Source organism: Lacerta agilis, chromosome 18 (assembly GCF_009819535.1).
Source record: "Lacerta agilis isolate rLacAgi1 chromosome 18, rLacAgi1.pri, whole genome shotgun sequence".
NCBI classification, from domain to species: Eukaryota; Metazoa; Chordata; class Lepidosauria; order Squamata; family Lacertidae; genus Lacerta; species Lacerta agilis.
The window spans coordinates 10,761,417-10,789,097 of record NC_046329.1 but is presented as its reverse complement, the minus strand read 5'-3'; the positions used below and the strand labels follow the sequence as shown (position 1 = coordinate 10,789,097).

The 27,681-nt window shown below is 49.6% G+C and overlaps 1 protein-coding gene across 1 annotated transcript; it reads left to right on the top strand.

Moving 5' to 3' along the window:
* On the top strand, positions 1 to 24,660 carry ANKRD24 (ankyrin repeat domain 24). Its single transcript, XM_033136640.1, has 19 exons — positions 1 to 144; positions 4,115 to 4,245; positions 4,843 to 4,931; positions 5,915 to 5,979; positions 6,714 to 6,771; positions 6,967 to 7,037; positions 8,191 to 8,297; positions 8,510 to 8,697; positions 9,564 to 9,592; positions 9,735 to 9,827; positions 12,459 to 12,566; positions 13,219 to 13,257; positions 13,626 to 13,724; positions 15,017 to 15,089; positions 17,307 to 17,428; positions 18,601 to 20,106; positions 21,285 to 21,449; positions 24,134 to 24,199; positions 24,387 to 24,660. The coding sequence occupies exons 1-19, from the start codon at positions 76 to 78 to the stop codon at positions 24,462 to 24,464; spliced, it is 3,156 nt and encodes a 1,051-aa protein (XP_032992531.1). The 5' UTR covers positions 1 to 75; the 3' UTR covers positions 24,465 to 24,660.
* Positions 24,661 to 27,681: the final 3,021 nt, after the last annotated feature.

The following is a 27,681-nucleotide window of genomic DNA, read 5'->3' as shown; positions in this document are numbered from 1 at the left end:
ATCCTTCATCCTGCCCTGCATCCTCCATCCCTGGTCCCCTCCTCCTGTGCCAGGTACCCGGCTGAGATCGGATGGATGGCTACCCGCTACTTCCTGGGAGGGACAATGAAGCAGATTTGCTTCTGCGCTGCCTCCTCCTTCACGGTAGGCTCTCCCCCCCCCACACTCTGCATTTTTTTGGGTACCCCTCCCTCCGGTGCTGCTCCCTTTTCTCCTCCTCCGATGACCCCCCCCTCCCGCAATTGCACCATCTCCTCCGTCCTTGTACCGGAGCCGAATTATCAGTTTATTTATTCGTTTTTGTTGAAAGAGGTTTCCTTGGGGAGCGGGGTTGGGCTGGGGGGTTGGAATTCAGCCTTTAGGGAGATGCACTCTGTACATGCTCAGTGGTGGTGGGGGGCTGGACACAGACAGACGTACAGTGTAAGGTTGCTTCCCCCCCCTGTTAATAGAGCCTTAGCAAAGGAGAGAAAGAAATAGGGCTGGTGATTTTTGTGTGAATTTTTTTTTTTTTTTGCAGGGAAGATAGTGTTTAATTTGTCCCTGAATAAATATCCCTTGTCCCAGTATCCCCTGAATAAATATATTCCTTGTCCCAGTATCCCCTGAATAAATATCCCTTGTCCCAGTATCCCCTGAATAAATATATTCCTTGTCCCAGTATCCCCTGAATAAATATCCCTTGTCCCAGTATCCCCTGAATAAATATATTCCTTGTCCCAGTATCCCCTGAATAAATATCCCTTGTCCCAGTATCCCCTGAATAAATATATTCCTTGTCCCAGTATCCCCTGAATAAATCCTCCTTTGTTGCATTGGGCAAATGGCCAATTTTTTCATCCGACAAGGAAGTCGGGGACGTATAATTCTCACCCCACCCCTCATTTAATTTAATTCGTTACAGTTCTATTTTAGCTTTGCTTGCCTTCCAGGGATAATCTCCCCCCCCCTTCCTTCCCACATTTCAGCTTCACAACAACCCTGCAAGGCTGAGAGATGGCGGCCGGCCCAAAGGTCACCTTAGGGAGCCTGACGGCTGAGCCGGGATTCGAACCCGCGTCTCGCCAGTTCCCGTCTTCTACCTGCATTATCGAATCTCCTCCGTTATTAAATCTGTTTTATTTTTTTTTAAGAAACCCAATAATGCACCCTTTTCTGCATTCCTTTTTCTCCATTTACAACACCCCGGACCCCCACCCCCCTCACCCTCACGTCCTTTTTCACCTTTCCGAGGATAGACACCTGAGATATACCTTTGAACGCAGATCAATTTGCTCCTTATTTCATTTATAGTCAGGTTACGCTGCGGAAGGAAAACCGTTTCTCCTTCTGTTTCCAGTGTTTGCTGTTTCTCGTATACCTTTTTAGTTAACGTAAAAGAATCTCATGCACACCCCCCCCCAAAAAACCCATTTCAAACCTGGTTCCCTTAATTATTTTTGAATTTCCAAGCAGATTGGAAATTTTGTGAATTATTATTATTATTATTATTTACATTGTACATATTTTTTGAGACCCCCCCTCCCCATCATCTTCCTATGCCCCCTTGGCAAATAAACGAATGCAGTGGCACCGTGGTTCCCAAACGCCTTGGTACTCAAACAACTTGGAACCCAAACATTTTTTTCGGAAGCCGAACGTGCTCCGTTTGGAGTGCTGCGCCGAAGTCTCTATACAGGTGAAACTCAAAAAAAATTAGAATATCGTGCAAAGGTTCGTTTCCCCTCCAACGTTTCTCCTGTGAAAATAGGGGCATCCTATTCCATCCCCTCCAACATTTCTCCCCTGAAAATAGGGGCGTCCTAAGGAAATGCGGGACATTTTGGGATCAGATCAGAACCCGGGACAGCTTATGTAAATCTGGAACCCTCCTTAGAAAATAGAGACACTCTTGGCGTAAAGGAGCGTTTATATTTTCCGTTACGGAGTGAGTCGAGGCAATCCCTGTATCCTCGAATGCTCTAAGCCAACACGGTGCCCTCCGGGTGTTGGACTCCAGCTGCCTTCATCCCCGATCTTTGCCCGCGCCGGGTGCTGGGAGTTGTAGCGCAGCACAGGGAACATTTCAGCGCCCCAAAGCCCAGGGGTGTGTGTGCGCGCATTTTATGGGAGGGGAAGAGCGGATTCAGAGGTTCCACTCTGCGCAGGTTACTTGGAAAGCTTTTGCCGAGGTCAAACGACCTTGTCCCTGCCTTCGAAAACCAGGTCCTTTCGGATTAACCGACGTTGCCGTGGAAACCAGGTGATTTCCGGGGAATACGAGTGATTAATCCGCAATCTGGAGGCCAGGAGGAGCCGCAGGCGATTCTGCAAAGTGCGAATTGCCTAGGCGGTGTGCGGCCCCCTTGGAAGGGACCCCCAGAGGTCATCCAATCCAACCCCCTAGCAATGCAGGAATCTCGGCTGAAGCATCCATGACAGACGGCCACCCAAACCTCTGCTAAAAAACCTCCAAGGAAGGAGAGCCCAACACCTTCCATCTCTGCTTTTATCGCCGGAAAGTTCTTCCCGGCGTTTGAGTCGGAATCCTTGCCGCTTGAAGCCACGGGTTCGAGTCCTACCCGAGCAAACGAACCCGCTCCCTCTTCCATGGGAGATACTGGAAGATAGCTCTCCTGTCTCCTCTCAGCCTCCTCTTTTCCAGGCTAAAAACATTTCCAGCTCCTTCAACCGCTCCTCATACGGCTTGGTTCCCCCCATATTTTCTAATATTGCTGCGTATAACAGAATTACCGTATTTTTCACTCCATAGGGCACACCTTGTTTTTAGAGGAGGAAACAAGAAAAAAATTTTTTTCCTGTTTTTCCTCCTCTAAAAGCCCTGTTTTTTTTGAGGATCAGCTAAAAGTTTTGCAGCTTTTTTTGCAAAGGGAGAAAAGCAAAACTCCTTTTGCAAAGGGCGAAAAGCAAAGAGGAAAAGCCCCATTTTTAATGGGGTTCAACTCACATTTCTGCAGCCAGTCCCATGTCGCTGGGGAAACAAACAACTTCTCTCTGCAGCACATTCAACAATGGAGGGCAGGGCTGAAAGGGAGCCGGGACTCTTATCTCTCTTCCCCTTAATTTTTAGGAGGAAAAAAGTGCGTCTTATGGAGGGAAAAATACGGTATATATTATTGCATATTACTGCATTGTATATCACAGCGTATTGCGATTATTCCACACTGCATCTTTCCCGCTTATTCCCAAATGCATATTTTAGTGCTGTTCTTCGTTCAAATCCTCCTTTCGTCCCCCCTGTCCCCTTCCATGTTTGCAACGACTCTTTAGATCAGGGGTCGGCACTTATAAAGATCAATATGAGGATAGGTGGATTGGTTGAAACACACCTATAAGTAAGAGTGAACTATACGGTTGGGTATGACAGGAAGTTGGAAGGGATTGGAAAATGGTTTGAAAATACTGATATGGGGGTTTCTTTGGGGGAGAGGGGGTGGGTAGTTTCTAAATTTTTTTAAAATCTTTTTATCTTTTTTCTTTTTTTCTTTTTCTCTCTTTCTTTTTGGGTTAAGACGGATTTATCTGTATGATATTATAATTACACAGAAATCAATATAAGATAGAAGTAACAACAAATTAAGTAATCGTATTAGAGTTCAGTAAACTTATCGTTTGTTTTTTAAATTATTATTATCATTATTGCCTTAGTATTATTTTTTGTAATATGACATACAGATATTTGTTTATGTAATATGGCACACAGGGTATTTGTCGAGTGTACATTTTGTACATTTCTCTTAATTTTTGTGTATCTTTTCTTTATTAATTATTTTGTATATGACAAGCAAACAATAAAGTTCAAAATAAAAAATAAAAAAAAAAGATCAGGGGTCGGCAACCTTTTTCAGCCGTGGGCCGGTTCACCGTCCCTCAGACCAAGTGGTGGGCCGGACTATATTTTGGAAAAAATAATAATAATGAACGAATTCCTTTCCCCCCAAAAAATAACCCAGAGATGCATTTTAAATATTTAGATAGTCATTTCCAGTCCTGCCTAAAACCTCTGGTTTCCATCGTTAAATTTGCCAGTTCCGCAAACCTCTCATTCTAGGCGCTTGACCGTTTTGCTATTTCCCCCCCTCTTCCTCTACCTATTTTTTTTTTGCGTCTGCAGAGCCAGGACTGGAGCAAAAATGACGAGAAACTCCTGCAGGCCGTGGAGTACAATGACGCCGAACGAGTCGCCTCCCTCCTCGTCCGGAAGGGCCTGGTCCCCACCAAGCTGGACTCCGAAGGGAAATCGGCGTAAGCCCAAACACCTGGATTTCGTAGAGTCGGAAAATTCGCACGGTCGTAAAGGGGTCCCCGTGGGGTCATCCGGCCCAACCCCGCCTGCAACGCAGGAAACGTCGGGTCTCGAACCCACGACCCTGAGACAAAGCATTCCCTGTGCTATTGTGAAGTCGTAGAATCAATGTCAGAGTTGTAGAGTTGGAAGGGGGTCCCCCGAGGGTCATCCAGTCTGACCCCCAAGGCGCCTGCTTAATCTCAAGAGGCAGGGAGTTCCAAAGTTCTAAACTGCTTAGTTTAATTTATTATTATTATTATTTCAATTGGTGAGCTTCATCTGGGATCCCCTAGGAAATCCCACTGCCCCCCCACCAACCAGTGGGCAGTACTGCCCACTAGGAAACCACCGCTCTCAAGCAATGCTCGCTGGCCACAGGGGTTTCTAAACCCTCGATCTGCTGGGTGCTTAGGCCACTGGTTCATCCGACCCTGAGGACCCCAGATCGACAGGGAAATCCTAGAATCATAGAGTCGGAAGGGGCCCTCATGAGTCATCTAGTCTAACCCCTCGCAATGCGGGAATCGCAGATCAAGCATCGGTCTGTTCCGCAGGTTCCACCTGGCTGCAACGAAAGGAAACACAGATTGCCTGGAAGTCATGCTGGTGCATGGAGCGGATGCCATGACGACCGACGGCTCAGGTGGGTTTATTGTGCAAAACCTATTATTATTGAGGTTGAATATTGACAAGGACTGTTTCTGGGGGGACAGGAGGTGGGCTGGTGTGGGGGACTCCCTGGTCCTGAATGGGGCAACTGTGCCCCCGAAGGACCAGGTGCGCAGCCTGGGGGTCATTTTGGACTCACAGCTGTCCATGGAGGCGCAGGTCAGTTCTGTGTCCAGGGCAGTTCCATCTGGTCTGCAGGATGAGACCCTCCCTGCCTGCAGACTGTCTAGCCAGAGTGGTGCATGCTCTGGTTATCTCCCGCTTGGACTACTGCCATGCGCTCTCCGTGGGGCTACCTTTGGAGGTGACCCGGAAACTGCAACTAATCCAGAATGCGGCAGCCAGACTGGGGACTGGGAGCGGCCGCCGAGACCTATATGTTTAGGGTTGCGGGTTCAAGTCTGGTTTGAAGCTGTGTATTGTTGCAGGGGGTGAAAGAAAGAAAGACAGAGAAGGGGGGGAGAGAGAGAGAGAAAGAGAGAGAGAGAATGGAAGGAAGGAAGGAAGGAAGGAAGGGAAGAAGAGAGAAAAGGAGAGAAAGGGAGAGAGAGAGAAAGGGAGAAAGGGAGAGAGAAGGAAGGAAGGAAGGAAGGGAAGAAGAGAGAAAAGGAAGAAAGGGAGAGAGAGAGAAAGAAAGAGAGAAAGGGAGAAAGGGAGAGAGAAGGAAGGAAGGAAGGAAGGAAGGGAAGAAGAGAGAAAAGGAGAGAAAGGGAGAGGGAGAGAAAGAGAGAAAGGGAGAGAAAGAGAAGGAAGGAAGGAAAGTCTATCCCTATATGTTTAGGGTTCAAGTCTGGTTTGAAGGGGGTTGGACTGGATGACCCTTGCGTCCCTTCCAACTCCTAAGATTCTGTGATCATCTTACGCAGTGCTATTTTTCTGGAGCTGACCGTGAAATGTCTCCCTTCTCCTCTTATAATAAAATAAAACCCCGATCTCACGTCCCTTCCTTCTCCGCAGGCTACGCAGCGTTGCACCTGTCGGCTAAGCACGGACACCCGCAGTGCGTGAGCAAGCTGCTGCAGGTAACTCTCGGGGCCCCCAGCGCACCGGCATTTTCAAACACGGCTTTCAACTATGGCTGAGCATTGAATTTGGCCGAATCCCAAACTGAACTGGGTGGGTTTGGGTTTGGGCTTTCAAGGCAGCTTTGCAAGGAGAGGCAAGACAAGAGCGGGCAACAGCCCTGGTCATCTTCCCACTGTGTTGGGGTGGGGCTTTCTCCCCGGGAAGAAGGGACAGGTAGGATTGGGGGCTGAGCTCCTTTTCACTGCTTAACTTCCTTCCTTCCTTCCTTCCTTCCTTCCCCCCCTCTCTCTGTGTGTGTGTCCGTCCGTCTGTCTCTTCTCTTTCTCTTTCTTTCTTTCTTTTTTCTTTCTTTCTCTCTCTCTCTTCTTTCTTTCTTTCTCTCTTTTCTCTCTCTCTTTCCTTTCTTTTCTTTCTCTCTCTCTCTTCTCTCTCTCTCTCTCTTTCTCCCTCCCCCCTCCCAATATTTCTCTCTTCTTTCTTCTCTCTCTCTCTCTCTCTCTCTCTCTCTCTCTTTCTCCCTCCCCCCTCCCAATATCTCTCTCTTCTCTCTGTCTGTCTGTCTGTCTGTCTGTCTGTCTGTCTGTCTGTCTCTCTCTCTCTCTCTCTCTCCTTTCTCTCTTTCTTCCTTTCTCTCCCCCTCCCTCCCCCTCTCTTTCCTTTTCTCTTTCTTTCTTTCTTTCTTTCTTTCTTTCTTTCTTTCTCCCCCCCCCTCTTTCTCTTTCTCCTCCAGGCATCCTGTCCCGTGGATGTGGCCGACAGCCACGGACGGACAGCTCTCCACCATGCAGGTCAGCATATTTGGGCAGCTCCCCGAACCCCAGGGAGCGAAGGGGGGGGAGAGATACACACACACACACACACACACAAAAAGGAATAGCCCTTGCATTTAATGAGATAAATCCATTCCGTTGTTGCCAATTGCAAGAACGGCAAGACGTCTTGTTTGCTCCTTAGTAGGTTTTCCCCCTGCTCTTTCCCCGCAGCTGTCAACGGATGCATCTCCTGTCTCGAAATTCTTTGCGACTTTAAGGCTCCTTTGAACACCAAGGACAAGGTAAGCTCCGATCCAAATTCACGAAAAAAACCCTCTGTGTTTATTTCCCCTGTTGCTGGGTAGGTATGCCAGAAGGCACTGTTTCCTTTCCTTTTTAATCAATTTTACAGCGGCCCCTCGGTTCTCAAACGCCCGGAAGCAAGTGTCCCCGTTTTCGAACTTCTTTCGGAAGCCGAACGTGCTCCGTTTTGAGTGTTACGCTTCTGATTTGAGTGGAAAATGAGAGTGTGGCACTCAAACCGGAGCACGTTCGGCTTCCGAAAGAAGTTTGCAAACCAGAGCACTTACTTCCGGTTTTGCGGTGTTTGTGTTCCAAGTTGTTTAAGTACCAAGGCGTTTGAGAACCAAGGGACCACTGGAATTATGATATTTAAAGGCTTCAATTCTTCTATGAAGGACGCGGTTGGCGCTGTGGGTTAAACCCCAGAGCCTAGGGCTTGCCGATCGGAAGGTTGGCAGTTCGAATCCCCGCAACGACAGGGTGAGCTCCCGTTGCTCGGTCCCTGCTCCTGCCCACCTAGCAGTTCGAAAGCACGTCAAAGTGCAAGTAGATAAATAGGTACCACTCTGGCGGGAAGGTAAACGGCGTTTCCGTGCGCTGCTCTGGTTCACCAGAAGCGGCTTAGTCCTGCTGGCCACATGACCCGGAAGCTGTGCGCCAGCTCCCTCAGCCAGTAAAGCGAGATGAGCGCCGCAACCCCAGAGTCATCCGCGAACTGGACCTAACGGTCAGGGGTCCCTTTACCTTTACCCCAAGAAGAGCTTTGTTCCCTATGAGCCACGATCTGCGGTGGGATACTGGGATAGGCTCCACGTCCGGATTTGTAGGGGGGAAATCATCCCTGATAGTCTAGGTCAGGTTAGGAAACCTTGTTGGTCTAATAATAATAATTATAATAGTAAAATAAATTATTATTTTACCCTGTCCACCTGGCTGGGTTTCCCCAGCCACTCTGAGCAGCCCCCAACAGGATATTAAAAACAATAAAACTTCAAACATCAAAAACTCCCCTAAACAGGGCTGCCTTCAGATGTCTTCTAAAAGTCAGATAGTTGGTTATCAGGGGTCCCTTTACCCTTTATGAAACAGTCGTCATTAAGTTCTCTGGTTTCAGCTTGTTAACCTTGCGTCAACTCTCCTCTCCCGTGGCAGGATGGCGCGACCCCTCTCTTGCTGGCTGCCAAGATGAGCCACTCTGAGATGTGCCGGTACCTGCTCCACCGGGGAGCCGCCGTGAACGCCAGAGACCAGCGTGGACGGTGAGAGCCTTTTTCTGCTGGGGTGTGTGTGTGTGTGTGGCATTGGGTTGCATCCTGCCGTTGCGCCTTTTCCATTCCCCCCCCCCTGCGGCACCAGACAGCGGACCGGATCGAGGCCTCCGCCGTCCCCGTTTCCTTCCACAACGCCTCCCCGCCGCTCGGTCCAAACGGAGCTACCCCTCTCAACTCAACTGGCCCCGTCTTTGCTTCAGAACAGCCCTGATGGTGGCTTGCGAGAACGGCAGCGTGGAGACGGTGGAAGTCCTCGTCCACGGAGGGGCGCGGGTCGGCCTCGTTGACGCCACGGGTCACGACGCGGCACATTACGGCGCGGCCGTGGGCAACGCCCTCATCCAGCATTACCTGCAGGAAGCTGCCCAGCGCCACTCCTGGGCCAGCGGTAAGGACGCCTTCCCACCGCCGCACTGGGATTTTTTATGACGGGAAGCGGAGGCCATCTCTGCGCCTCCGCGTCCCTGAGGAAGTGTAGGCAGAAGGAGGAGATGGGCTCCAAGCACGTTCAGACTTGGCTAGCTTTACACCTGCCCTCGTCCTCCTTTAAACAAACGTTCCCCGCGAGAAGGCTTAGGCTAGAATAAATCACAGGCTTTATAAATAGCTTTCCTCGTTTCCAGAACTGACGCCAAAGCAAACGAGTCTCCATTCACCGGCAGTAAAAGAAAGAAAAAGGTTCCAAATGACTTTAAAGGGGGGGGGAAGGAGGGAGTTGGTTTCCTTATGGGAAAAAGGATTGTACAATATTTGCGTTAGCAAAGATGCAGGCAGAGAAATCTCCTTTTAGAGAGATTTGGTTCACTTGCAGGGAGCCATGGCTGCATGCGCTGGCGGAGGAAGAGGAGTGGGGGGGGGGGAGCGCACCGCCCCAGGCAGCGCGATCCCGGCGGGGTGTCATCGCGGCTGGCCCCCCACGCTGGGTGTCACGCCCCCAGGATGCACGCCAGCCCCTCCCGCACCTGCTCTCCGCCTCCCCCCCCCCTGGTGCCAGAGCATGAAGCTCCGCCACTGGCTGCATGGCTTCTTGCTTGTTCCGGGAAGCAGGGAAGAGGGAAGATTGAGAAAGGTCTCTGGCAACTTGAGCTCAGGGCTCAGGTTAACCCTTTCATGGACACAAGTGTGTATTGCAGCATCTAAACCATATCGTTTGTTAACAGGGTGACGTCCCTGGGCCTCGCAAGTGAGCTGTTCCCAAACCATTTAATTTAATTCCATCTTTGTGTTCTCTCTCTCTCTCTCTCCATCCCGCAGAAGAGGAATCAACCGAAGCGTCCTCACAGGTAACATTTTCAAGCTCACAATCCTTGTACGGCAGGCGATGTTGCGGGGACGGGACGGGACGGGACGGGACACACATTCTTCTCACTTGCCCCGTTTGCGTGTTCTACATCTATTTCTCTCTTTTTCAAAATAAAAAACCAGGCATCCTCTCCGCGGCACTCCCTGACCAAAGGGAAGAACAGCAGCCCGAGAAAGAGGAAAGCCCCGCCTCCTCCAGGAAGTGCCCCCAGCCAGGTAGGAAGAACGACAATAATAATTTTAAAAAGGCATGCAGAGTGAGGTCCATCTGTATGTCCCCTTGGCAAGAAATGTGCAGGACGGGGGGGGCAACCATTTCCCCCCCTGCTTCAGCTGAGATTCCTGCATTGCAGGGGGTCGGACTAGATGACCCCTGGGGTGCCCCTCCCAAGTCTACGATTCTAGGATTCTACCTGATTCCCCCCCCCCCCCGATTCTTCATATTTGCCACTCACATGAAATGGAGCCAACAGCCGCGTAAAACTGGGCGAAGGGTCGCATTTGATTTAAAACCGAGGGTTGCGGATGGAGTTTCCCCCCCATTTTTTTCCTTGGTTCCCCCTTTTTGATTGTTTTTCCTCTCTCTTTCACTCCCTTTATCTTCAAAAATTTTACCATGTTTTCCCTATACTTCCTGTTCCTACTGACACCCCTCTTTTTATTTAACACAACCACGTTTCCGCCCCTCTTTCTGGTGACCCAAACTGCACTTAAATCAGGACACAGCTCCGTTATAGAATATTACGATTCCCTGGTTATTATCCTAGCGTATGGCGTTTGGTTGGGAAATCGACTTGGCATACCCGCCGTACCTCGGAAGCAGAACGGAATCTGTTCCGGAAGCCCACCCGACTTCCGAAACATTCGGCTTTCAAAGCGCAGCTTCCGGTTGGCTGCTGGGAGCTCCGGCAGCCAATCGGAAGCCGCGTCAGACGTTTGCGTTCCGAGATAGCATTTGAAAACCGGAACGCTCACTTCTGGGCTTTGATCATTCGGGGGCCAAGGCATCTGAGATCCAAGCTACGAATGTGTTAATGCTCCTTGCTGAATTTCAGTTTAAATATACACCGCTACGTTGTTTAGGGAAGTTTTTAATGTTTGATGTTTTATTGTGTTTCTGATATTCTGTTGGGAGCTGCCCGGAGTGTCTGGGGAAACCCAGCCAGATGGGTGGCGTATAAATAAATTATTATTATTATTATTATTATTATTATTATTATTATTATTAGGACCCCCACCTGCCGGACCACAACCCGGCTCCTGCCGAACGGGGCAACCGAGTCATCACTGCCAAGCCGGCCCGGACCCACCACAACGACCCTCCTGTTCCGGCTGTGACGGTGAGGATCCCATAGCGGCGATGCCCTTGTTTTAAGAAAAATACTGCTCCTTTTTCCCTTATGGGGTACCCAAGAGCCCGTATACAGTCCTTATGTAGGTTCTTTATTGGTAGGGGAAAATAACAGAGGCCAACCAGAGAATATTGAGAAGCAAAGCAGCTAGGAAGCCTGATCTTTACTGAACTAAACAAAATAGAAAATTCTTTCCAGTAGCACCTTAGAGACCAACTGAGTTTGTTCTTGGTATGAGCTTTCGTGTGCATACACACTTCTTCAGATAAGGGTCTGGTGACTTCCGTTTCAGTGCTACTAGAAGGAATTTTTTAATTTTATTTTGTATCTGAAGAAGTGTGCCTGCACACGAAAGCTCATACCAAGAACAAACTCAGTTGGTCTCTAAGGTGCTACTGGAAAGAATTTTCTATTTTGTTTCAACTATGGCAGACCAACACAGCTACCCACCTGTAACTTTATTAAACTGTTGTTCACCCCACACAAGAGGGAGGAGGAACCCAGAACCTTGGTGTGCAAGCTCTGATATAGACTTTGGAAATTGCCCACCCTGTAGCAAAAGACCACCCCCCAAACATCATCCTTACATCACAGAAATAATAATAATAATAATAATAATAATAATAATAATAATAATAATAATAATAATTTATTTATACCCCGTCCTTCCCCGCCAAACCATGCTCAGGGTGGCTAACACCAATAAAATCACAACAAAAACATAAAACAATTCATTAAAATACAGATTAAAATACAATTTAAAATTTAATCTAGACTGCAGCCTCATTTTTAAGTAGCCCACCAACCACACCAAAAGAATGAAACCTCAGGGTTAAACTGAAACCAACCCAAAGGCCAGGTGGAACAGCTCCGTCTTGCAGGCCCTGCGGAAAGATGCCAAATCCCGCAGGGCCCTGGTCTCTTGTGACAGACTGTTCCACCAAGTTGCGGCCAATACTGAGAAGGCCCTGGACCTAGTTGAAGCCAACCTAGCATCCTTGTGGCTCGGGACCTCCAAAAAGGTGGTCCCCAGCAGAAATTGGAGTGTGTTGCTTCTCTCCTGTCTGCCAGGATGCCTGATGATACCTTATCAATTGCCTTTTCTGGGTAGTCTGGCCATTCCTTGGAGGTGGTCAATAGTTCCTGAATCCCTTACAAATATTGATAGTGTGCTCAGCTTAACAGATACTTGCCAGGCTGTATTTACAGGGAGGTGTGTCAGCCCCTACAGTCCAAAGACAACTGGAAAGCTTTCCCCCTTTCCTTCCTCCTTGCAGAGAAATTTTTTGAGGTCAATTTGGGAGAGTCCAAATGGCTTCCGGATTGCTCTCCTGTACACTTGCTTTATATACTTATGTATGTGTTTGCCTTGTACGTTCATGAACATATATTTTATATTAAAAAGACCTTAGCATTCCTATAACACCCTCGAGGTGGAGAAGGGAGCTAGCCCCTCGTCGCTCAGCTTTGGGTTTCTCTCTCCCCCCTCCCCCAGGAGGACCAGGAGGCCTACGAGGAAATCGTGCGGCTGCGTCAGGAGAGAGCTCAGCTCCTGCAAAAGATCCGGAACTTGGAGCAGCGGCAAGAGACGTTGAAGCAGAAAGTGAGGCGCTCCGGGGTTGAACTTGCTCACACCAAACCCCAGGATCTGTCTCCTGTGCCGTTCCATAGCTGTATCACACACACACACACACACACACATATATATACAGTGGCACCTTGGTTCTCAAACTTAATCCGTTCCGGAAATTCCGTTCCAAAACCAAAGCGTTCCAAAACCAAGGCGCACTCTCCCATAGAAAGTAACGCAAAACAGATTAACCCGTTCCGGACTTTTAAAAACAACCCCTAAAACAGCAATTTAACGTGAATTTTACTATCTAACGAGACCACTGATCCATAAAATGTAAGCAATAATCCATGTACTGTACTATAAAATAAATAAGGCAGTATTGTAGATGGTGAAAATTAACATTATTATTTTTTCTGATGGCAGGCTGCCTTATGCGGCTGCAAGAAACCCCACTTACCTAAGAGTAAAACCCTGTTGAACTGAGTAGGACTCATGTCACATTAGACATGGTTAGGGTCCCTTTGTATAGAAATAATATGAAAAAGCAGCATTATAAATGTGTATATATGTATATATATATATATATATATATATATATATATATATATATATATACACACAGGTATATATTCTCAGCCCGTATTAATCCTGTCCATCTCCCTTTTTTTCATGTCTCCATCAGCGACTGGACGATGGACCTTTGCATGATCTGCAGAAGCAGGTGAGCCTATTTTCTGCCAGAGATAATATTCGAGGATGGTTTTAAAAAAGGACAAAATAAATAAATAAATTGCATTTATTAAACACCGCAGCAAATTGAGATGAGGGGGAAGCGGGGTGGAGAAATGCTTGAGTTTAAAAGGTGCTGTTTCTTAGAAAAGCGAACCCGTTACCCCCGAGCAACGGGAGCTCACCCCGTCATTGCGGGGATTCGAACCACCGACCTTCTGATTGGCAAGCCCTTGTTTAGCTTATTCATAAATCTGGCGCTGGTCGGAAGCAGCCTTGAATCCTGACTTGGGGGAAAGGCGAGATATGCAAACGTTTAAATGAATGAATCGATTTCTCTCTCTCTCTCTGCCCCACCAGGTGGAAGAACTTCAGAAGCAGCTGGAGGAGAAAGTCGGGGAAAAGGAAAATCTCGGGAAAGAGTTGGCGGTTTTGCGGAGCCGCCTGTCTTCTGTGGAGGTACCGCAAGCCATGTGCATCGAGACCCGATTCGGTGGGGTTTGAAATACACGGCAAACTCGTGGAAACAACGGGCGTTATTTTCGTGGATGTGGGTGGCACTGTGGGTTAAACCACTGAGCCTCTTGGGCTTGCCGATCGGAAGGTCGGCGGTTCGAATCCCCGCAATGACGGGGTGAGCTCCCGTTGCTCGGTCCCTGCTCCTGCCCACCGAGCAGTTCGAAAGCACGTCAAAAGTGCAAGTAGATAAATAGGTACCACTCTGGCGGGAAGGGAAACGGCGTTTCCATGCGCTGCTCTGGTTCACCAGAAGCGGCTTTTTCATGACCCAGAAGCTGTACGCCGGCTCCCTCGGCCAGTAAAGCGAGATGAGCGCCACAACCCCAGAGTCGTCCGCGACTGGACCTAACGGTCAGGGGTCCCTTTACCTTTACCCCAAGAACAGCTTTGTTCCCTACGAGCCAGGATCTGTGGTGGGATACTGGGATAGGCTCCACGTCCGGATTTGTAGGGGGGAAAGCATCCCTCATAATCTTGGTCAGGCTAGGAAACCTTGTTGGTCTAATAATAATAATAATAATAATAATAATTGTATATTTATACCCCACCCATCTGGCTGGGTTTCCCCAGCCACTCTGAGCAGCCCCCAACAGGATATTAAAAACACAACAAAACGTCAAACATAAAAAACTTCCCTAAACAGGGCTGCCTTCAGGTGTCTTCTAAAAGTCAGATAGTTGTTTATCTCCTTGACATCTGACGGGAGGGCGCCACCACCGAGAAGGCCCTCTGCCTGGTTCCCTGCAACCTCGCTTCTCGCAGGGAGGGAACCACCAGAAGGCCCTCGGGAGATGGACCCCGGTGTCCGGGGGTAGAGACGCTCCTTCAGGTCGACTGGGCCGTTTTGGGCTTTCAAGGTGAGCACCAACACTTTGAATTGTGCTCAGAAATATCCTGGGAGCCAATGCAGGTCTTTTCAGGACCTGGGTTATATGGTCTCAGCGGCTGCTCCCAGTCCCCAGTCTGGCTGCCACATTCTGGATTAGTTCCAGTTTCCGGGTCACCTTCAAAGGGAGCCCCACGGAGAGCGCATGGCAGTAGTCCAAGCGGGAGATAACCAGAGCATGCACCACTCTGCGTGCAGGGAGGGTCTCATCCTGCGTACCAGATGGAGTTGACACCGAACTGACCTGTGCCTCCATGGACAGCTGTGAGTCCAAAATGACTTATTGTGATCTGGCCCTGCCTGAACCCCACTTTTTTCTGTTCCCCCCTGTCCCTGCCCCATGCAGAATGAGAAGGAAAACACCAGCTATGACATCGATACCCTGCAAGACGAAGATGGAGACCTCCTCGATTTCCCAGGTATGGTTGTCATTAGTATTTAATAATATTATTTGAATATGCAGAACTGGCAAAGAGGGACAGGCGTTTGTGGTGTTCTCTTACATTCTGTCACTTGAGCGGCATGTGAAATGTGACGAATCGAATCGAAATCGGACTCTGCAGCGCGATGCGATGCACAGCAAATTGCAAGAACCCAGTGCTGGATTTATGTATGGGCTAAGTTGGCTGAGGCCTAGGGCCTCCGATGCACTTTCTTCAAGGGATAAAACAAAACAAAATAAAAAATTCCTTCCAGTAGCACCTTAGAGACCAACTAAGTTTGTTCTCGGTATGAGCTTTCGTGTGCATGCACACTTCTTCAGATACACACGAAAGCTCATACCGAGAACAAACTTAGTTGGTCTCTAAGGTGCTACTGGAAGGAATTTTTTTATTTTATTTTGTTTTGACTATGGCAGACCAACACGGCTACCTCCCTGTAACTGATTCAAGGGATAAGTTTAGGATAAAATCCTTTGTTCCTATATTAGATGTGCTTGAAGCCAATTTAAAAAGAAGTACTGTCGAACAATTGTTTTCTGTTCCTGCTATCCTGATAGCGCCTAAGCAAGAGATTCAGCAAGGTGTTGAACTGCTGATCGAAGATGTTGTTGTTGTTGTTTATTGTTTATTTATCCCTCTTGGATCTTTAAATTATATCTATCATAAAGCCCAAAACGGGACGTGCCTCACCTAGGATGCTGCTAGAGGTTGGGCGTGTGACGATGTGCTTGAGACCTTTAGATGGGGCCAGCTCTCTAACTCTGGGTCCAGACATGATGGAGATGAACTGCCCGGGAGCCAGTGTGGTGTAGTGGTTAAGAGCGGTGGACTCGTAATCTGGGGAACCGGGTTCGCGTCTCCGCTCCTCCACATGCAGCTGCTGGGTGACCTTGGGCTAGTCACACTTCTTTGAAGTCTCTCAGCCCCACTCACCCCACAGAGGGTTTGTTGTGGGGGAGGAAGGGAAAGGAGAATGTGAGCCGCTTTGAGACTCCTTCGGGTAGTGATAAAGCAGGATGTCAAATCCAAACTCCTCCTCTTCTTCTTTCTTTCCCCTCCTCTCTCTCCCCTTCCTTCCTTCCTTCCTTCTCCTCCTCCTTCTATCTCTCTCTCTCCTTCCTTCCCACTCCTCTCTCTCTCTCTTCTTTCTTTCTTTGAGAGCCAATGTGGTGTAGTGGTTAAGAGCGGTAGACTCGTAATCTGGGGAACCGGGTTCGTGTCCCCGCTCTTCCACATGCAGCTGCTGGGTGACCTTGAGCTAGTCACACTTCTCTGAAGTCTCTCAGCCCCACTCACCTCACAGAGTGTTTGTTGTGGGGGGAGGAAGGGAAAGGAGAATGTGAGCCGCTTTGAGACTCCTTCGGGTAGTGATAAAGCAGGATGTCAAATCCAAACTCCTCCTCTTCTTCTTTCTTTCCCCTCCTCTCTCTCCCCTTCCTTCCTTCCTTCCTTCTCCTCCTCCTTCTATCTCTCTCTCTCCTTCCTTCCCACTCCTCTCTCTCTCTCTTCTTTCTTTCTTTGAGAGCCAATGTGGTGTAGTGGTTAAGAGCGGTAGACTCGTAATCTGGGGAACCGGGTTCGTGTCCCCGCTCTTCCACATGCAGCTGCTGGGTGACCTTGAGCTAGTCACACTTCTCTGAAGTCTCTCAGCCCCACTCACCTCACAGAGTGTTTGTTGTGGGGGGAGGAAGGGAAAGGAGAATGTGAGCCGCTTGAGACTCCTTCGGGTAGTGATAAAGCAGGATGTCAAATCCAAACTCCTCCTCTTCTTCTTTCTTTCCCCTCCTCTCTCTCCCCTTCCTTCCTTCCTTCCTTCTCCTCCTCCTTCTATCTCTCTCTCTCCTTCCTTCCCACTCCTCTCTCTCTCTCTTCTTTCTTTCTTTGAGAGCCAATGTGGTGTAGTGGTTAAGAGCGGTAGACTCGTAATCTGGGGAACCGGGTTCGTGTCCCCGCTCTTCCACATGCAGCTGCTGGGTGACCTTGAGCTAGTCACACTTCTCTGAAGTCTCTCAGCCCCACTCACCTCACAGAGTGTTTGTTGTGGGGGGGAGGAAGGGAAAGGAGAATGTGAGCCGCTTTGAGACTCCTTCGGGTAGTGATAAAGCAGGATGTCAAATCCAAACTCCTCCTCCTCCTCCTCTTCTTCTTCTTCTTCTTCTTCTTCTTCCTCTTCTCCTTCTCCTTCTTTGACAGGGGCCGAGCTTCTTCTGTCTAAAAAGAGCTTGAGTGTCTCCACTGAGGAACTCCTGGCGACTTTGCAAGGACAGGTCGATTCCCTGACCCAGAAGAACAAGGAGCTGATGGAGAAAATACAGGTAAACAGAGAGCTCCCTCGCAGCTATAATAATAATAATAATAATAATTATTATTATTTATTTATACCCCGCCCTTCCTCGCCAAAACCGGGCTCGGGGCGGCTAACACCAATAGAATCGCAACAAAACACAAAACAATTCATTAAAATACAGATTAAAATACAATTTGAAATCCCATTTAGACTGCAGCCTCATCTTCAAATAGCCCACCAATAAAAGAATGAAGCATAAATATCAAACAGAAACCAACCCAAAGGCCAGGTGGAACAGCTCCGTCTTGCAGGCCCTGCGGAAAGATGCCAAATCCTGCAGGGCCCTGGTCTCTTGTGACAGACCGTTCCACCAAGTCGGGGCCAATACTGAGAAGGCCCTGGCCCTAGTTGAGGCCAACCTAACATCCTCATGGCTCAGGACCTCCAAAAAGTTATTATTTGAGGACCTTGAGGTCCTACATGGGACATACCAGGAGAGGCGGTCCCTTAGGACATGATAAAACATCAGTCATTAAAAACTTCCCTGTAGAGGGCTGCCTTCAGATGTCTTCTAAAAGTCAGAAAGTTGTTTATTTCCTTGACATCTGGTGGGAGGGCTTTCCACAGGGTTGGCGCCACCACCGAGAAGGTCCTCTGCCTGCTTCCCTGCAACCTCGCTTCTCGCAGGGAGGGAACTGCCAGAAGACCCTCGGGAGATAGATGCTGGTCTCTGGGGTGGAGACGCTCCTTCAGCGATACAGGGCTGTTTAGGGCTTTCAAGGTCAGCACCAAGACTTTGAATTGTGCTCGCAAACGTCCTGGGAGCCAATGGAGGTCTTTCAGGACCGGTGTTATGTGGTCTCGGCGGCCGCTCCCAGTCACCAGTCTGGCTGCCGCATTCTGGACTAATTGTAGTTTCCGGGTCACCTTCAAAGGGAGCCCCACGGAGAACGCATGGCAGTAGTCCAAGCGGGAGATAACCAGAGCATGCACCACTCTGGCGAGACAGTCTGCAGGCAGGGAGGGTCTCATCCTGAGTACCAGATGGAGCTGCCCTGGAGTCAGAACTAACCTGCGCCTCCATGGGCATTTGTGAGTCCAAAATGACTCTCAGTCTGCGCACTTGGTCCTACATGGGCACAGTTACTCCATTCAGGACCAGGGAGTCCTCCACTCCAACTAACTTCCCATCTCCTGCAGGTCCTGGAGAATTACGAGAAGGACGAGAGTGACGCCGACATCTCGGCGGACTTCATCCCCATCATCCTGTACGACTCGCTCCGGTCCGAGTTCGACCGCTTGAAGGAGCAACACGCAGAGGCCCAGGAGGCCCTGAAGTCCGTCGGCGGAGCCGGCGAGTCGTCCTGCAAGCTCATCCCGGCCGAGGCGTACGAGCAGCTGAAGGCCGACCACGAGAAGCAAATCCGGGCCCTTAAGCTGGCTCTGGAGAAGAGCAGCTTCCCGGCCCTTCGGGGTGGCGGGGGGCCGGGGGCGGAGGGAAACTCCGGTTTGGGGACGGAAGGAGAAGGAAGCCATGCGGTGGTGGAAGCCAGGAAGGAGGAGGTGGAAGAGCTGGTGAAGGAGCTCAGCACCACCCGGGAAAAGTACCAGGCGGCCCTAGCGGAAGTGAAGCTCCTCCAGGAACAGATGGAGCTGGGCATCTTGTCTGTGGAGGAGAAGGAGCTGCTGGAGAGCTCCCGGACCGAGCTGGAGGCGACGAAGACCGCCTTGAACCAGGCTCGGCTGGACCTCGAGGAGCGAGACCGGAAGATGAAGGACCTGGAGGGACGTCTCAGGGCTCAGGAGGAAGCGGCTGCCCCGGGCTGCCCCGCGGAGGAGGACGAGGAGACGAAGGTCTCCTTGGACGAGGTCTCCAGGGAGAAAGAGGCCCTGCTGGCGAGGTGTGCTTCCGCCGAGGCTGAGGTGAGGGAGCTGAAGGAGAAAACCCGGCAGCTGGAAGAGGAAGGGAGCCGGAGCCTGAGGGAGGAGGCCGGCAAACTGCGGAGCCAGTTGGACGCCCTCCAGGCGGCCGAGGCCGAGGCGGAACAGCTCCGGAAAGGCCGCGAGGCACTGGCGGAGGAGCTGAGGTCGGCCAAGGAGGAGCTGGCCTCTCGACAGCAGCAGGAGGACACGGCGGACAAGCTGCGGGCGTCCCTCTCCGAGGCGGAAAAGAGCCTCTCGGAGCTGAAGGAGCGCCACGACGGTACCCTGAAGGAGCTGTCGGCAGCCCGGGAGGCGGCGGAGACCTGCCGGCGCGGCTCGGTGCCCCTCGCTGAGCACGCCCGGGCCAAGGAGGCGCTGGAGGGCACCCTCTGGGAGTTGAAGGCCAAGTCGAAGCTTCTGGAGCAGGAGCTGAAGGCCAAGGACCAGGAGGCCGTGGGGCTCAAGGCGGAGCTGGAGGTGGTGCTGAAGGGGGCCGTGTCGAAGGAGGCGCACGAGGAGCTGCGCGCCCGGCTGCAGGGCGAGGCGGACGCCCTGAGCGCCAAGCTGGCCGACCTGGGGCGCAAGCACGAGCGCACCTGCACCGAGGTCTTCCAGGTCCAGCGGGAGGCGCTGTTCATGAAAAGCGAGAAGCACGCGGCCGAGGCGCAGCTGGCGGCCGCCGAGAAGCAGCTGCAGGGCCTGCGGGCCGAGTCGGGGCGGATCCGGGAGCTGCACAGCCACATCGAAGACTCGGCCAAGTTGGTGAAGGAGAAGGACCGCAAAGTGAGTCCGAGGAAGAGCACGGGTTTGGGTTCGGGAAATAAAAAACCAGGTGGCTTCTCCAGAAGCCCGACAGTATTTTTATTTGGTCCATTGGGTTGGTTTTTTCAAATTGAAATTTTACAAACACAGGTGAAACTCGAAAAATTAGAATTATCGTGGAAAGGTTCATTTCTTTCAGTAATTCAACTTAAAAGTTACAGGTGGGTAGCCGTGTTGGTCTGCCATAGTCGAAACAAAATAGAAAATTCTTTCCAGTAGCACCTTAGAGACCAACTGAGTTTGTTCTTGGTATCTGAAGAAGTGTGCATGCACACGAAAGCTCATACCAAGAACGAACTCAGTTGGTCTCTAAGGTGCTACTGGAAAGAATTTCCTATTTTGTTTCAACTTAAAAGGTGAAACTAATATATGAGACAGACTCGTGACACGCAAAGCGAGATATGTCAAGCCTTTGCTTGTTATAATTGTGATGATTATGGCGTACAGCTGATGAGAACCCCAAATTAATCTCAACTTTGGGGATTTCATCAGCCATAATCATCACAATTATAACAAGCAAAGGCTTGACATATTTCGCTTTGCATGTCATGAGTCTATCTCAAATATTAAACTCCAGTAGCTAATGAAAACTATTGCTTGCATAAATGGACTTTTCCACAATATTCTAATTTTTCAAGTTTCACCGTACAGTGGTACCGTGGTTCTCAAACTGAATCCGTTCCAGAAATTCCGTTCCGAAAGCAAAGCGTTCCAAAACCGAGGCGCGCTTTCGCACAGAAAGTCGTGCGAAACAGATGAATCCGTTCCAGACTTTTAAAAACAACCCCTAAAATGGCAATTTGACATGAATTTCACTATCTGATGAGACCATTGATCCATAAAATAAAAGCAATAATCCAGGCATAGTCAAACTCTGGCCCTCCAGATGTCTGGGACTACAATTCCCATCACCCAGTGGTCAGGGATGATGGGAATTGTAGTCTCAAATATCTGGAGGGCCAGCGTTTGACTATGCCTGCAATAATCAATCGGCGGGAGACGCAGCATGAAAGGAAAATGGGCTCGGACGGAGGAGGAAATACCTAAAGCCCGTTGGTTGTACGGTGTTCTTTTATTAGGGGCGAATGTCGAAATGGGCGGGTGCCGGGAGACTAAATTGCCTCTTTGCTGCCCTGCAGATCACGGAGCTTTCCAAGGAAGTCTTCAAGCTGAAGGAAGCCCTGAACGACCTGTCGGAGCTGTCGGGCGAGTCTTCGGCCAAAGGCACCTCACCCAAGGTGGAGTCGCGGCAGGAGGTGGCCACGCTCCAGGGCCGCATCCGAGATCTGGAGCAGCAGTTGGCCGTGAGTATCTCGTGGGGAGGCTCTTTGAAGGAGGGGGCGACGGGGTCACCCCCTTTGTTGTTGTTGTTGTTCAGTCGTGTCCGACTCTTGGTGACCCCATGGACCAGAGCACGCCAGGCACGCCTATCTTTCACTGCCTCCCACAGTTTGGCCAAACTCATGCTAGTTGCTTCAAGAACACTGTCCAACCATCTCATCCTCTGTTGTCCCCTTCTCCTTGCGCCCTCCATCTTTTCTTTGTTGTTGTTGTTGAGTCTTGGTGACCCCATGGACCAGAGCACGCCAGGCCCTCCTGTCTTCCACTGCCTCCCGCAGTTTGGTCAGACTCATGTTGGTAGCTTCGAGGACACTGTCCAACCATCTCATCCTCTGCCGTCCCCTTCTCCTTGTGCCCTCCATCTTTCCCAACATCAGGGTCTTTTCCAGGGAGTCTTCTCTTCTCATGAGGTGGCCAAAGTACTGGAGCCTCAACTTCAGGATCTGTCCTTCCAGTGATCACTCAGGCCTCGTTTCCTTCAAGAATGGATAGGTTTGATCTTCTTGCAGTCCATGGGATTCTCAAGAGTGTCCTCCAGCACCAGAATTCAAAAGCATCCATTCTTCGGTGATCAGCCTTCTTGATGGTCACCCCTTGGCGGGGTTAAAGCCCACCACTGAAGCTCTCGGCCATCGTTGCGCCTAGAGGCTAATCTCCCCTCGGTACAATAACAGATCTGGCGTAGGACATTTAACTCTTGGCTTCGCCTAAACTCAAATTCCCCCGGTCTAATATCCCTAGTGCTGCAAGATCCCAAAAACGCCTGGACTAAAATGGTCTATCGGAAACTTCGCTCTGGTGGTTTATCACCGCAACAACTACTCGCTTTGGGTTTTAGCATAGCAAACAGTCTCATTTGTGAGCGCCTAAATGATACCGAGCGTCGGAACAACTTGGCCACAATCAGGAAATTTTGCCCGTGGCGTGACTGTTTTCCACCTTCCCCTTTCGACTCTCCGGCACCCTATCTGCATAACCGAGCAATTCCAAAATATAGACGCGCTTTGACTCTCGCAAGGTTGAATGTCTTGCCCTCGGCTGGACTTGAGGGGCGATTCCAACAGATTCCACATGAAAAACGTCCCTGCGGAGATGGCCGTCCCGAATCGGTGGCACATGCCCTTCTGGCTTGCCCTCTTGATAAAGACTTGGGGAGTGAGATTATCCCCCCTCTTTTATTGTCCATTCCGGGTCGCCCAGCCACTGCCCCAGTGTCCTTTCTCTTGGCACATCAAGATGAGCAGGGGACAGCTAAAGTGGCAAGGGTTTTAGCCAGGGCGATGGAATAAGGTCCACTATTTGACCATTGATTCAAAACCCTGAAATGTATTTTATATAATTGACTTTTCATTTCTATTCTTTGCATATTGTATTGTTGTTTTATTGCTATGGCCGACGCGAATAAAGATTCATTCATTCTTGGTCGCGGCGGCATCTTGTGTCGGTGAGTTCCGCCGGCTGGCTGCCCGCCGTGAAAACAACCAGTTCCTTCCCCGAAATTCGGCGCACAGAGTCCTACTGAGAACACGGCGGGAGTAATCTGCGCGGCGGATCCTTGCCCGTGATGTCACAGACCCGAGACCTCTTGCCAAAAGGCTTGGCTCTGTAATTAATCCTGCCCGATCCAGATTAATTCCTGCATGATGAGTCAAGTGTTCGGGGAAAGTAATCTGGGTTTACGGGATTAATTACGGAGCGAGCCAAGCGGAGTTCATCTCTCGCTGACGTTGCCAGAATATCGTTACACGCGACCCTGGTCTCCTGTTATATGAAAAAATTGGGGTCGGTTCTCGTAGCCCAGCTCCTCATTGCCCCCTAAGTCAGAGAAGAAGGGAAGGAGGCAGAATCTAGTGAAAGCAAGGAAGTTACTTATTTTTTCTGTTGCAACTGAGTTCCGCCTGTCCCCCTCTTGCAAAGGACTTTTGAAATTGCCCAGCCCCGAGACTGCCCACACGTCGCAGAAACACCCCCTCCAAGAGTTCTCCGATGAAAATAGGGACGTCCCATTCCATAATGATAATTTTACTCTTTATAACCCCCCCCACAAACATCTAACTGGGTTGCCCCAGCCACTCTGGGCAGCTTCCAACATATATGAAAAACATAATAAAATGAAACATTTTAAAAAACTCCAAAAACTTCCCTATACAAGGCAACCTTCAGATGGCTCAGGGGTCAGATAACTCCATCCCCTCCAATGTTTCTCCCCTGAAAATAGGGACATCCTATTCCATCCCCTCCAACGCTTCTCCCCTGAAAATACGGACGTCCTATTCCATCCCCTCCAACATTTCTCCAGGGAAATCAGGGGCGTCCTATTCCAGGGGCCAGCAAACATTTTCAGCAGGGGGCTGGTCCACTGTCCCTCAGACCTTGTGGGGGGCCGGACTATATTTTCAAATATATATATATGAACAAATTCCTATGCCCCACAAATAACCCAAAGATGCATCTTAAATTAATGCACACATTCTACTCATGTAAAAACACGCTTTTATATTCTACTCGTGTAAAAGCATCGATTTTATATTCGATACCTTAGAATTCTTACAACGATGGCTTGGGGACATAGTTCCCGGACTTGAAACTGGGGTATTTTGCCTCTGAATGCCAGCCGAATCTGACGGTCTCTCCTCTCTGGTTGCAGGAAGCTGAGCGACGGCACGGCAATATCGTTTCTTTGTATAGGGGACACCTTCTTTATGCCATCCAGGTGAGTTTACCTGGATCCAGGTGAGTTTACCTGGAGTTTACCTGCCAGGTTGCGGGACTGGGGCTGGATATTTTGGATATTATTAAGTAATAATTATTCTAAATAATATCTTTAATTAATAACAACAACAACAACAACAACAACAACAACAACAACAACAACAACAACAATATTTCTCTCTCCCCAGGGACACATGGATGAAGACATTCAGAGAATCCTCTTCCAGATTCTGAAGATGCAAAGACTCCAGGAACAAGGCAGATGAGGTTCGGGAAAAGAGGACCGCTGATTTCAAACCGTGGGGGCTTTTCCATATTGGAGAACTGCTACCTAGAGAACTCCCTTCCCCTCACGCCAACCGGCCAGCCCTGCGGTGCGACACGGCTCCTTCCGACTCCCTTCCCCTCGAACGCAAGCTGCCTGCCTCGCTGCCTGCTCAGGAATCTTCCTGAACCCCTATCCTCGCGGACTTTTCCTTTTCTTTGCCCCCCCCCACCTTCAAAGGCTTTCAATGGGTCATTCCAGCAGGGGGAAATCCACCAGGCTGAACTGCCCCTCCATCACTGCATCTCCCTTCTGGGACAGTTGGGACAGTTGGCGACCCTCGTTGATTTTTATTTTTATTTTTTGCATTAAAAGACAAAGAAATTAAACTCGCTTTGGAGTCCAAACCTATTTGGAGTGGGGCAGCCACATACCTGGCCTCTGGGCCATGGCTGGGGGGTGGAAGTCGGGGTCACAAGCATGGGGGGGGGACATGGAGAGGGGGTCTACGTTAACGTCAGGGGTTGAATGGAGGAGCTTTTGGGAAAGTCACAGAGTTCCTGTCTTGTCTCTTATTACTTACCCATGGCAATAAAGCATCTGTTCTATGCTGAATTCCTATGTTTGCTCATTCACTCTCCTTGCACAGAGGCGTAGAAAGGTCAGGTGGTACCCGGTGCAGAATTTTTTGTGTTTTAACCCCCCCCCCAATCGATGGCTCGGGATAGGCTTGGGAGAGACACCTTTCAGGATTCTGGGTGTGTGTGTCCTTTAAAGGGGTTCGCAGCCAAAGAAATACAGAGAGGCAGAGCCACCCTAAATGCATCCCGCTTGCTGGGTTGCACGTTGTCTCTTTGGAGAACCTGCCCAGCACCGGAAAGAGCCCCCTGTCTCTGGTGCAATAGAATCACTGAGAAGACGAAGGCCGAGCCCCCCTGCTCTCCCATTTCCCTGCCCACCTACCCAAGTCCCTTCTTCTCGCTGCCTTATCTGAAGAAGTGTGCATGCACACGAAATCTCATACCAAGAACAAACTTAGTTGGTCTCTAAGGTGCTACTGGAAGGATTTTTTTTTTTTAAATTTCGTTTTTACTCCATGCTGGCACCCTCTGTTCCCAAACAAAACAAACTCCTCCACTTCCTTCGTCCTTCTTTCTCGCCCACATCTAAAGCATGGATCCAGCCCAGATCCACTGGATCCTCTGGATGCATAGAATCCTAGAGTTGGAAGAGACCCCAAGGGCCATCCAGTCCAACCCCCTGCCAAGCAGGAAACACCATCCAAGCATTCCTGACAGATGGCTGTCAAGCCTCCGCTTCAAGACCTCCAAAGAAGGAGACTCCACCACACTCCTTGGCAGCAAATCCCACTGTCCAACAGCTCTTACTGTCAGGAAGTTCTTCCTAATGTTTAGGTGGAATCTTCTTTCTTGTAGTTTGAATCCATTGCCCCGTGTCCGCTTCTCTGGAGCAGCAGAAAACAACCTTTCTCCCTCCTCTAGATGACATCCTTTTATATATTTGAACATGGCTATCGTATCCCCCCTTAACCTTCTCTTCTCCAGGCTAAACATACCCAGCTCCCTAAGCCGTTCCTCATAAGGCATCGTTTCCAGGCCTTGGACCATTTTGCTTGCCCTCTTCTGGACACGTTCCAGCTTGTCAGTATCCTTCTTGAACTGTGGTGCCCAGAACTGGACACAGTATTCCAGGTGAGGTCTGACCAGAGCGGAATACAGTGGTACTATTACTTCCCTTGATCTAGACGCTATACTCCTATTGATGCAGCCCAGAATAGCAAAATAAGTTCGGGAATTCCAGGCTGCATCGACAGAAATCTAGTGTCCAGATCAAGGGAAGTCGTAGCCCCTCTCTATTATGCTTTGGTCAGGCCACACCTGGGATACGGTATCCAGTTCTGGGCACCACAATTTAAGAAGGATGTTGACAAGCTGGAACGTGTCCAGAAGAGGGCAACCAAAATGGTCAAAGGCCTGGAAGCCATGCCTTATGAGGAACGGTCAAAGGAGCTGGGGATGCTTAGCCTGGAAAAGAGACTGAGAGATGATGATGATGATGATGATGATGATGATGATGATATTATTTGTATCCCACCCTCCCCGGCCAAAGCTGGGCTCAGAGCGGCTAACATCATATAAATAAGACGATATGCACAATACAAGTGATCAATCAATTAAGATACACCCCACAATTAATTCAAACAATTACAATTAAAATTAAAAATGGACAAGTGCCAATCTTCAGGTTAAAATTGGAAGCACACCAAGACCAACTGTTCCCACTGATGTTATAAGGAACTTCGGGCTTCTTCTGTCATGGATGATCTAGCTGAGATTCCTGCATTGCAGGGGGTTGGACTGGATGACCTTTGGGGGTCCCTTCCCAATTCTGCAATTACATGCCCTCTCCCAGACAGCCACTAGGTGGGGCCACAGGGCTACTAGGTGGAGCAGATTGCAAATTTTCCCAGTCCTGTCTGTCTAACTTGGTGCTGGGCAGGGCTGAGAGATTTGATTCTGTCTGCATTTAAAGAAATATGTCCTGGAAATGCCTTTAACCACGGGAAAGTGTGCAAAAAGAAAAAGGCACATATACAGTTGCAATCGAAATTATTGAACCTCCACTGCAAATCAGGGTTGAGTATCAAAACTGACAGATTTTCAGCTGTTTGCAGTGATCAAATCGAACGAGAGCCGTTGAAGTAGCTCAACACAGCAAATTCTTCGAGCGGTTCCCCCAAATTCAGCTGAAAATGCAACTTCAGTTTGCTTCTTGCAAACAGCAGGAAGTCTACAAATTTTGATAATCAGCCTGATTTGCAATGGGGTGGGGTGGGGGTGGTTTTGAATAATTGCAATTGCAACTGTATTAGTGAAAATCAAGTTAGGAGAAACCGCTTGCCAGAAATGCGCCTACTAAGTCAAAACTGCAAACAGAATTGGGTATCTCAGGAGAAATCTGATTTGATCCTGAAATGCCACGGGAGAAATGTTGGAGGGGATAGAATAGGACGTCCCTATTTTCCTTCCTATTGTTCCTTGACGGGTCCTTGAGTTCACACAGGGTGATCTTGGCTAGGTGTGTTGTGTCGGCTTCCTGGAAAGCGGTGGCGATCCGTCGACGGGAGCCATCGATCACGCTCCAACGTCACGATTCCAAGAAGCTGTGGGCTTTTTTTTTGCGTCCCTTATCTGCTG